This window comes from Engraulis encrasicolus, chromosome 10 (genome assembly GCF_034702125.1).
Source record: "Engraulis encrasicolus isolate BLACKSEA-1 chromosome 10, IST_EnEncr_1.0, whole genome shotgun sequence".
Lineage (NCBI taxonomy): Eukaryota > Metazoa > Chordata > Actinopteri > Clupeiformes > Engraulidae > Engraulis > Engraulis encrasicolus.
In genome coordinates, this window is record NC_085866.1 from 18,719,815 (window position 1) to 18,732,314 (window position 12,500).

At 42.0% G+C, this 12,500-nt stretch overlaps 1 protein-coding gene across 1 annotated transcript in view; it reads right to left on the bottom strand.

Annotated features, from left to right (window-relative positions):
• The window catches only part of rtel1 (regulator of telomere elongation helicase 1), a 91,794-nt gene that overhangs the window by 32,014 nt on the left and 47,280 nt on the right, over positions 1 to 12,500 (bottom strand). Inside the window, exons 25-27 of the mRNA XM_063208293.1 lie at positions 11,441 to 11,621; positions 9,314 to 9,468; positions 4,547 to 4,612 (exon numbers count right to left, since the gene is read on the bottom strand). Coding sequence (XP_063064363.1) covers positions 4,547 to 4,612; positions 9,314 to 9,468; positions 11,441 to 11,621 — 402 coding nt within the window. The remainder of the gene's footprint in view (positions 1 to 4,546; positions 4,613 to 9,313; positions 9,469 to 11,440; positions 11,622 to 12,500) is intronic.

The following is a 12,500-nucleotide window of genomic DNA, read 5'->3' on the forward strand; positions in this document are numbered from 1 at the left end:
ATAATTCCACTTCCTACCTGTGACTAGAACCGAAACCTATTGTTTACAAAAACTTTAAATTGTTGCTTAAGACCCCCAAGTAACACACATGACAACAAGACATGTGCAGTGAGTCACGTAGGGAAACACCTCCCACACACAAACACATGAGGCATGCACGCAAAGGGCATGTGGGTCAAGCAAGACCAAAACAAGGATATAACTACCACACCCCCCTCACTCACACACACACACACACACACACACACACACACACACACACACACACACACACACACACACACACACACACACACACACACACACAGTAACACTTATAAAAACATGCAGGGCAGGGGAAGCCCAAAACAACGCTCCCACAAGGACCGAGGACACGCTGGCACTCACCAACATTATGTAACACACACACAAACACACACACGTGCGTGCACACACGTACGCACATGCAGGGAATGTAGGGCATGCACACACACGAACACGAACAAAACACAGGGCAAACACAGCTGCTGTATTGTATGTTGTCGGAAAATGCCCTTCCTTCATGCAGACAGACAGAGAGACACGCACGCACGCACGCACACACGCACGCACGCACGCACACGCGCACGCGCGCACACCACAAAACAGGATTGTTGTGTTCGAGTGTTCGAGGGGTAAAAATGTCATAAAAAAAAACAATACAGCACTCTGCCCATCTTGAGTGAGTAGCTGTGTGCATCTCCCTTTCGTACATAACAGAAAATTGCACCATGATTATCAGTAAGGTGCTTTCCTCTTAATAACCCTTGCAAGGTGTTCATGGTTTTGTTACATAGAAGGTGTTCGGGTCATCTTGACTCGGGCGGGCATATAGAAAAAAAGAAAAAAAAAAAGAAAAAAAAATCATACAGTAGCTCATATTCACCCATCCTGCTCATATTTGAGTGTATAGTCTTTGAGAGTAAGAGATACAGAGAGAGAAAGATAAGGAGACAGTGAAGAAAGTGAAGTGAGATTCATGTCCCTCACTGAAAATGAGCCAAGGCCAGTGAATCTCAGTGTGAAAGAATAATAACTGACACTATTTTTCTCAAGCAAAAAAAAACAAAAACGGGTCAAAAAGACCCAAACACCTTTACAAGGGCTAAGAAACAACTTTAGCCTGCTTTTTTTGGTGGTTGTTTTTTTGTGTGGTAACTCTGACGTTGGATTCAAGATTTTAAAGGTCTGGTTGTTACAACCACCCAGCTTGAACCTAAATGCTGCATTGTATTTGTCAGTGAATTTGTCATTGTATAACCAGTAAATTACTTTCCTTGATGTCACAATTTAGTCCTCGTCAATACAAATGAGTAAGTAATGGAATACTCGTCATGTGAAATTCATAAAAGTTAAACATTACAACAGCAGTTTCTGCACTATGTGGCTTCCCACATGATGGAAGAGTAATACGTGAACTTTTCAAACAGAGTTAAGCTTTTTGTGCATGTGGGTGAGTGAGTCATAGCGACTTTTACATGTGGTCTTGTGAAAACGAAGGCAGAATCGGTCTGTTTATCTGACGGTGAGCAGAAACTGCTATGTCACCATGATGACGTGGAATGTCATATGCTTGAATAGAGGGTATTTATTGCGGTATTTATTAAGTTATGTGTTTAGCCGGATCAGACCGCACTCTTGATTAAAAGGTGCCAAACATAAAAAAAAAATTGAAAATGTGTAAAATTGAAAGGAAAATGTCTGCACACTTAAATCCCCTTAGTGCTCTTTTTAAAAAAAGAACACAAAGGGGATTTAAGTGTGCAGACATTTTCCTTTCAATTTTACACGGTATTTATTAAGTTATAAAATCAAAAAATGTTTTGTACATGGCGGTCTGAACTCATCCATTCTCTGAAGCTGAATGGAAACTACAATGTTGCTGTAACAAATGCAATATGTACAAAGATGCAATCATTTTCTTCTTTTACTTAACGTATATGCAGCATCAGGCTAAAATGGGTTGTTTGACCTTTGCTGCCCGAAGCCACATATACGCTGCATTCAGGCTCTTGAGATTTGAAGGTTTTTTAAATTAAAAATGTGGGTATGTTAGAATGAACAATGAACACATTCTAATGCAAGATGAGGGTCCTAGCTTTTAAATGCAACTTATTTAATCTTTTAATGTGCTTCAAAGGCTGAGCTATTTAGGATTCAATAGGAAATGGGCAACTTTTCCCAAAAATGGCTTAGGCATTCAGCAGGCGTTTTTGGCAGGTGCCTTAGGCTTAAATGGGTTAAGTGCACAACATTTTCTGTCCGTCTCCCGTCGATGCACCATATGACAAAACAGAAACGCATGGAACAACGCCTATGCAATATGTACAGTCAATACATACATTAAAAAATAACAAATAAGGAAAACATAATGAATGAAAAATATATAAATAATAAACATAAACATTAAATCACATTAAATCTCGCAGACACTTTTATCGCGAGTTACAAAAAGAAGAAACATATAACGTGTGGGAAAAAAATACAGAGTATTTAGTGCAGACGAGTAGGGTTAGGTTTCTATGAAGGGTATTGTAATTAAAATGTTAAAGCTTGGTCACCGTGCACTGCTTTGACTTTGACAGATTTTATTTTCCTTGACGGCGAACAACGTGTTTCACGTGCAACGACTTCTGGTAAAGTCAAACAGTGTGCATTGACCCCTCCTCACCATTTCATTGTCTACAGTAAGTAGCCCTGCGGTAAATGGCACCTACCCTGAGCTGGGCTTGGGAGTTTGATTGTCACTTGTAAAATAAAAATTGTTCTTTATGTTTTTCCACGTTACATGTGGTCGGGTGATGATGGGGAATTCATTATATTCATTCAACGGGAACATGCCTTGGACCATGCTAAAGAACATGGTGCCAGAACTGAATCATATTTTATGATGACTACACTGTAATATAAAAAAAATTCAACAGAAAATGATGACACACAGAAGTGAAATGCGATGCTCGATCTGGTAACTGAACAAAGTCAATCAAGTGTGCCGTAAACTTTTTTCCCCTTTTGAACTGTGAAACAGTCCTGCTTTATACCAGCACCAAGAAGCTGTGCATGGATGTTTGAAAGTGCATATATTTTATGGTTGAAATGTGAAATACTTCAGTAATGCATCCAGCGTGTGCAAAGCTTTTTCTTGGGGTGGAATGCGCGGGGTCACTGATGACACATCTGTACCAGTCAAGAACTACATCTGGTGTTCTAGTGAAGTTCAACTTGCACCACAGGTTTTAATGGAACTTTACCAGAACAACAGATTTAGCACTGGTGCAGTACCTTTCTGGTCTCCATCACACACACACATGCACATACAGTACACACACTTCACTAGAATACCAGTCTTCGTTCTGGTACACTCCTTTTTTCGGTTTCAGTTTCAGTCTCTCTCTCTCTCCCTCTCTCATACACACACTTAGCTGTAACAACAATTTTAGCCTTGGTGCAGGTGGGGGTGATTGAGCCTGCAACAACAGGCTTCAGCAGACATGCTAACACACACACACACACACACACACACACACACACACACACACACACACACAATGATTATACTCATCATTCCGCCTTTGCAATGAGTGTGGTTCTGTTTTGACTGCCAGTCACCAACGGGAAATTCGGCTGTGTCTTTTTTTACTTTGTTGCTAAAAATAAGTAATAACACCTCTAAATGAAATCCTGTCCATAATAAGAAAAAAGCCTCGCTTTCTCCCTCTTATAGTACCTATATAGTACCTATGTTTATTATACATGGACATATGTATACAGAGACAAAGCCAGTTACAGTATGTAAATCGTACATTTACAGTATATAATTTGTATATTATGCACAAATAAAGTATCAAAGTTTAGTAGTACAAAGTAGCATAAAATAGTATAAAGTAGTACACATTTGTATTTTCTGATAGGATCGTGAAGGAGGTGATGGAAAGTGAGTGTGAGAGTGACGGGGAATGACCCAGGTGGGCTTTGGAATACAGCTTTAACAGTTTACTTTGCACAATTCTCCATCTTATTAATGGATTGAATGTGTAAAACGACAACATTTTGTTTTTATTCACAAGGGCCCAAACTTTTTTGGAATCCGGTTTGTATATCGTATATGTACAGAACATAATCTTTATACTTTGTACATATAAAGTGGTAGAGTTTAATAGATGTAAGTAGTATACAGTTTATCTGGTAGGATAGTGAAGGAGGCGATGGGCTGTGAGTGTGAGAAAGATGGGAAATTACCCAGACTGGCTTTGAATCTGAGTCCCTATGGACAACAGGGCATTTAGTCCATTCATAGTACGCCATCACAGCAACCCACATCTTATCTTTTATAGATTACTATATCTTAAAAAGGAGTTAACTACACGATGCTTCGACTTTCAGTCATAAGAAATATGGAGCATTAAAACATATATTCTAACCTACATAGTACAGTATGTTTTATGCAGTTATTGAGCAACAATCACCCAACAGTGCATATTAACCAATCATAGACTGCACTGATTTTTTACTGTAAATATGAGCTTACCGGCCTCTGGACCAATCGTATTTTGCGCTTGTTGCTACGGGTCACATCGCTGGGCAGCTCCTCCAGCTATATGGAGAGAGAAGAAAAGATAGTTACTTAAATAAAATATTCAGTGTGTGTGTGTGTGTGTGTGTGTGTGTGTGTGTGTGTGTGTGTGTGTGTGTGTGTGTGTGTGTGTGTGTGTGTGTGTGTGTGTGTGTGTGTGTGTGTGTGTGTGTGTGTGTGTGTGTGTGTGTGTGTGTGTCAGAGTGCATAGTTTGTTTTATTATCATGTGAAATATGTTTGCTCCACGCTCCACTCATCCTAAAACTTAAATGTCTGAGCAAGCTTTATGAGGAGTTAGAGTAAGTAATTCATTTCCAAAACTGGCAGCTACGACTTTTGAAGACTGTAAAGATGCTCTGAAAAAAACAAACACTGAGGGTTCAAAGACATTCTGTAAAACATACTGAGGGATTATATCACACTGTCCACTCTCTCTGTATTAATTTGCACAATTTTGTCACCTACTAAATACGTCACAATATAGGGTGGATAACAGTTGTACAAAAAACACTGGAAATGCACTCAGAGAGTGCAGACCTCCGCCAAGGAAGCTGTTTGATAGAACATTTGAATATGTTGCACCCTATCCCCCCCAAAGTCTTTCTGTCTTGCTTTTGTGGAGTTAGAAACTGGAATGTCAAAAGACGGTGAAGAATGCTTTAAAAAATGCCTGGATCTGGATTGTGATCAGTGTCACCACCATGGGTCAAAGATGTGGGTCGGTCTGTAAAATCACTATCTGTACAAAAAACAAATAAATAACAATATATATTTTTCAAAACTAGCTTGAAGATGTCCTAGTAAAATATGATACGATATCTGAGTCAGTTTTCACTGAAATTCATTTTGCATCCCTGAGCAAAACTCGGAGGTACACATAACATCACAAGACTATTGCACATGTGCCATGCATGTTGAGCATAATCACCAACTGTCTAAAACAGAGCCTGGGACCTGGGACTAGTGACCCAGTCACAGATAAAGGCAGATAATGACGCATAAAGAGTGCACACACGCGTGCTGAATAAGCAGATGATAGGGGCCCAGTAAGCCACTGAGACCACATACGCACGCACGCACGCACGCGCGCACGCACACGCACACGCACACACACAAACACAAACACGTGCGCGCGCGCACACACACACACACGCGCACACACACTGACTAAGCAGATTATTGGGGCCCTGTATGCCACTGAGATCAGACACAAACAGATTCAGAAATAAAAATATGCGCACACACACATGCACACGCAAACAAAAATACACACACACACACACACACGGATTTCGAAACAAAAATGCACACAAGCTCACACAAAGACACATGCACACAGATGCACTCACACATTGTCCGTAACTCGTGCCCGTGAGACACAGATACACACACACACAGACGCCCGTGACTTCCGAGATGTGGTTTCAGCACATTCAAATCTGCTATCTGAGTTTCTCTCTCTCTCTCTCTCTCTGTCTATCTCTTGCTCTATCTCCCTTTCATTCAAACACACACACAAACACACGCACACACAGATAATAGTGTGATGAGCCGTCATAGATCTATGATGTGGTTTCTGCAGAGTCATCTCAACACATTTGTGAATCACAGAGACAGTATGCAGAAACACACGGGGCAAAAACAACCAGAGACTTCCAGCTCACACTTTGCTACCTTCCGGACACTCATCGAGACGGGGAGGCCAACGTTTACATACACGAGCACACACAGACACACACAGACAGACAAACAGACAGACAGACACACACACACACAGACACAAACAATCACACACACACAAACACACAGCAGATGATTGAAGCCCTGAATGCGTCTGAGATCAGACACACACAGATTCAAAAACAAAAATATGTGCACACGCAAACGCACACACACGGATTTCGAAACAAAAATGCACACAAGCGCACAAAAACACACACGCACACAGATGCACTCACACATTGTTCGTAACTCGTGCCCGTGAGACACAGATACACACACACAGACGCCCGTGACTTCCCAGATGTGGTTTCAGCACATTCAAATCTGCTATCTGAGTTTCTCTCTCTCTCTCTCTGTCTATCTCTTGCTCTATCTCCCTTTCATTCAAACACTCAAACACACACGCACACACACACACACACACGCACAATATTGTGATGAGCCGGCCTGTAGATCTATGATGTGGTTTCTGCAGAATCATCTCAACACATTTGTGAATCACAGACACAATATGCAGAAACACACGGGGCAAAAACAACCAGAGACTTCCAGCTCACACTTCGCTACCTTCCGGACACACGTCGAGATGGGGAGTCCAATGTTTAAATACACGAGCACACACAGACAGACAGACAGACAGACAGACAGACAGACAGACAGACACAGACAGACAGACAGACAGACAGAGACACGCACACAGAGACGCACACAGGAATGGTTCACGCAACAGCGGCCTTCTTCTTCACACACAGGTCTTTGTGACGTGCAAAGCAGAGGTAGAAATTACTTAGCGGTGCATTGTCTCAGTAGCAGAGAGGTATGACTTGCCAAACATGCCAAATAGCTCACTGGCAAACAAACTAACAAATGTTTTCAGTGAATTTGCTTTAACTGATTCATTTAAAGAAGGCACAAAAAGAGCCTGTGTGTGAGTGTGTGTCTGGCATCAAGTTTATTATCCCAGTGTGCTTCTGAGACGATCTCTTGTGTATGTGTAGTGGTGAGTGGACCTTGAAGATGCGTCATTATTACTCCCTATGTCTCCCTCACACACTCACACACGTTCACTGACTGATATAATCGAGGCTGAATGTATAGTGTCCTACCCTCATATGTAAACCTTTGCTAGTCTGTTTCTCCCTTAATATTCATGTCAGATTCACACAAATCCAAATTAACATCTGTTTTCAAGAATATGCAACTCACCAAGTGTTCAGCAGTATTCACTGGTGTTCCTTAACAATTTTTGTAGCGAAATATGGCATCTGTCGAGTTTTATGTGTGTTTTATGTAGCAATTTGTTGTTTCACTTTCACTTTCACTTTCTTTCACAAAATGGCAATTAAAAAATGACAGAAGCCATATTTCGCCTTGAAACTTATTAGGGACTGCTAATGAACACCCCTAACCACTTTGTGAGCTGTAGACTTTCGAAAACAAATGTTTAAGGTGATTTGCGGGTGCCCATAGACGGCCATTCTAAAGCTGGTTGAGATCAAATCCAAATCAGCCAAATAACAGAGACTGCTGCAAAGTATGAAATAAACGGTGAGGGGAACTCTGAAACATTGCAGACCACTCAGAAAATGGCCTTAATGTTCAAAAAATTGGAGTTCTCCTTTAATATTCATGTCAGATTCACACAAATGCAGTTCTGGGGTGCTACCTTGCTACTAAAAAGGCACACCAAGTATGATTGAAAATCTGTGTCAGTCGGGTCCAAAGTGTCTGATTTCACCTGAAATTACCCCAATGCCCGACTGCTCCCATTCCGAGACAAGTGCAGTTTGAAACATTTGTAAAGTTTGTGCATCCTAGCCACCCAATTGTATGTAGGTCACCGTTAGTACCTGGAGCATTTAGCAGACTATAGCCACACAAAACAGCTGCTCATTGCGAATTTCCCCCTTTTCTTGCAATTATGCTTATGCCAACCAACAAGTCAAAAAAGTGCCCTTTCTCCGTTTCGGAGATATGCCAATCACAACACAACCTGCTTGTCTTATGACATGAATTAAAGCCCATCTCCTTGTGTTTTGAAGAGAGTCAAGCAGTTTTTTTTTTATCTGGAGACCCATCCAAATGTAATGCAACAGTAGCAACTAACACAAAAAGTTATTTTCGACAGAGGGTAAATAAGTTAAGTAGGGCACTACTTTTTTGTTAAAAGTAACGAGTAACGAGCATGCATTACTTTTAAAAAGTAACTTTCCCATCACTGGTCATGGGTTAGGGCGTCCGACTTCTTGCCGTTTTGACACACGCATGCATGCCCTGACACTCACACATATTATATCCTACTCATACAGTGGCAGTCATGGGTAAGCGGTTAGGGCGTCAGACTTGTAGCCCAAAGGTTACCGGTTCTACTCGTCCCGCTGCACTCGGGGCTGCCCCCTTGCGTTGTGTGCAGGGAGTGCTGAGTCACAATGGCAATGGGAGTTTCCCAGGTGGGCTCTCAGATTGAATATACTACATAATTTATTTGCTTGAAAGCAGAAATTTGAAAACAACTTTGTCAAGGAAAGTACACAGTACACTATTCGTACGATCTGATCCGTTTCCTGTGCGTTAAGTGTCTTGCAGTATGTCGTGTGGGGGAAGCAGCTCAGTTGATCTGACCGAACGTCACACCTACCTTTTGGTGAAAATAAGGCTGTCTTATCTACAAGTAGAACCTACAAAATACCTTGAGGTCTTTCCATTCCGGGAAATTGGTGTGTGTGTGTGTGTGTGTGTGTGTGTGTGTGTGTGTGTGTGTGTGTGTGTGTGTGTGTGTGTGTGTGTGTGTGTTTACAGCCAGTGCTGAGAATGCACGTACATGGTGACTTTCAGAAAAATAACAGATAAACAAAATCTCAATGTCCTCTGACGTGGGTCAAAGTTCATTGGTGTGTTTGTGTAGGAGTGTGAATGTGTGTGTGGGTGTTTGTGTCTAGGAGTATGTGTGCGTCTGTGTGTGTGTGTGTGTGTGTGTGTGTGTGTGTGTGTGTGTTTACCCTCTCCTGAATGTGTGTGTCTGATCGCATTGGTCCGCTGTGCTCTGTGTTTTCCAGGGCGTCCAGCAGCCCCTGAGCCCTCCTCTGATTGGTGGGAATCTCAGCCTCGTACTGCACACACAGCCTGGCCACACCCCCTCCCATCTCTGTGGAATCTGAACACAAACAAATGACATCGGAATGATGTGTGTGATGCGATGTGATGTGTGTGTTACAGTGTGACAATGTGAGTGTGTGAGTATGTGTGTGTAGGCACGTGTGTGTGGCTGTTGAATCCGGAAGTAGGAATGATTGTGTTTGTGTGCGTGTGCGTGCGTGTGTAAATGAGTAACATGAAGCAAAAAAAATAAAAAATCAGAGTGAGTGATTCCATCCACATTGAGAAAATTCATTCAGAAAAATCTGTTAATGGGGGCATGTGTTACAGTATGTACATTTCTGGATAAATGTTTTTGAAGAACATTTATTATTGGTTCTTCCTTATTGTTGTCTTCCCTTCATTAGTTGGCAGAGTGCGTTGTGAAGAAGGTAAGCAGTGACGTCACGGCATCAGTATCTACCATGGCAATGAGGAGTGGGGAAAGCTCCTGTCCTGCAGCCAATCGGACTGTTTACAACAAGTCGTCATGACAACCAGGGATATCTGCCCAGCGCTAACGTACTGCTAACATCTGGATTCCTCGTGAGAACTGGAAACTGTTACACTGATGTAGAGGGTTTTCTTTACACAAACACAAACACACACACAAACACATGCACGCACGCACGCTAGGGATGTGCACGAATATTCGAATGTTAGAATAGTCCTGTCGAATAAAAAAAATCCAGCCAGTAAAAAAAAAAAAGTCTGTGTTGGCCTCCCCTGCAGTGTTAAGTGACAAATGAAAACTACTGCAGGGTTACATTAAATTAACCTAGTATCTCCCCAGTATTTTTTTCTCTGGTAGCTCTAGATAAGATGCTCATCTTTCATTTCCAACACGTAAGGCGAGTGTGTCTGAAAGTGTCCCGCCCCCGCCGACGACGACACGACACACAAACACTGTTTACAGCCAGAGACAAGCCACGCATCTCCGTGCATGTCAGGAATGGGCATTGGGCATTCATAAATAAATCGTTGACACTGTAAATCTGCAATTGGTGATGGTTTTGTAAACATGGACTGTCATCTGCAACTGTTCGGGAATAAAGTCACACCAATTTGCGTCTGATTTGGCCAGCGTACACTTCTGCAAGGTAAGCTACTTGTAGCTATTAGCCAATGTCAGTGTCAACAATGGCAGGTTATTTCAATATCTCTAACGCTAATAATGATGAGCTAACTTTTCCGAAGTAAAAGCCACCCCTGTAGCCATGCGAATCGGGATACTGTCTGTCAACAATGTCAATTGCTAACTAGTTCTAATGCAGCCCAACTAGCGAACAACTGTTCAGTGGGGTTTACTTTGCCGTGCCACGAGAATGGAAGGAGGGGAAGGGAATGAGAAATATTTCTCGTCACGGACGCACAGACTCCCTCTTCCAGTGAACGTGCTGCTGGACATTCAGAGGTGTACACTCGACAGCATTTTCTAGCTATTGCTATCCCCCTGGTGCTGTAGATGGAAGGCCACTGTAAATAAGTATTGAACTCTTTATAATACGTCGGTGGAAGTTACATGTTTTCAAGGGATGACGGTGGGAGTCCCTCAGTCAGCAAACGCACGTCTTTTTTTTTTTTTTTTCCGATTTTCGAATAACATTCGAATAGTGGCCATCGAATTTCGAATAGTGTTTTTGGCAGAAATGCACATCCCTAACACACGCACGCACGCTCTATCTCCATCTGCCTAAACAACATCAAAGTCCACACTCAAGCGTGATAAATAAAATGTTTCCGCTGTGCGTAAATTAGACTAGAATAAGAATGCGGTTATACGCTTATCTCCACTTGTTTGTCGTTAAGTATCTGTGATTGCATTGGTGGTGGGCAAGTGTTATGGGCATCTGTGGGAGTGTTTACGTGCATGTGTTTAAGTGCTTACGTGTGTGTGCGGAACTCAGCCATCTGTCTTTTGTGCATTTGTTTTATGTGTGTACATTTTTATGCGCTTAGGGTATGCGTGCGTGGATTTGTGTGGTGCTCACCTATGCGGCGGCGCTTGAGGCTGGGCACGTGGGAGTCCAGTGTTTTGGCCTTCTGACTGGACGAGCAGGAGATAGCCCCACCCCCCCTGCATGAGTCTCCGCCGCCCAAACTGCTGCTGCTGCCCCCACACAGACCGGGGGCCATGGGCACAGGAGGAGGCTTCTTTTCTGGAAGGGGCCTCTGTTACAACACAGGAGTAAACATAATCACACACACACACACACCTTATCTGTATAGTACTTACCACCATTTTACCACCAATCTCCATTCATATTTTATCATTTTTTCATTTCAATAATATTTCTATAATTTATAGTTTATATTTCCATATCCAACAAAGTCTCAAATTAGAGAAAATGCAGCATTTCATGAAATAACCTAAAATCTTGACCAGGGTGCCATAGATTTTTCAAGGAAGAAGGGTTAAATGATTATAAGCAGCTGTTTTGGGCTTTTTTCCAAGACAGCCCAAAACAGCTTATTTCGTTCTACACCTGGCAACACTAATTGCTTATTTGTCGTTCTACACCTGGCAACACATCCCGCGTGTTGCGCTGCCGCTGGACTAGCGAGTAAACAACAGTGGGACAGAAACGAAACAGACTGAAGACAGACACGGAAAACAAACGGATTTACTTGACATTGTGTGCATATTGTCTTTGAATTAAAGTCCAAATCCAACGTAGAAGGTATTTTGTCCGGTAGTTTGTGTCATATTGCGATGTGTTTCGCTCCTATTTTGCCCCCAAATCATTTCAAACAAATATAGCAATGTAGCAATGTATCTTGTCTGCCAATTGCATTTGAAAGCTAGGCTACTTTAGCTTATAAGCAGTCTTAACAGCAGTGCTGCGCACACAGTTGGGAGGATGGTAATTAAATACAGTTAAGAATCAGATAACTGTTGTAGCCTGTTAACATACAGTAGCACCACATAGAATTGCCTTTACTTTGTGGTAGGCTAAATGGATTGAAATGTTTTTCATGATTCATCCATGCCATGTGTGTTCATCAGGTTTCACTCTCACTAGCCTCTAGCGCGTAACCAATTATTTTATT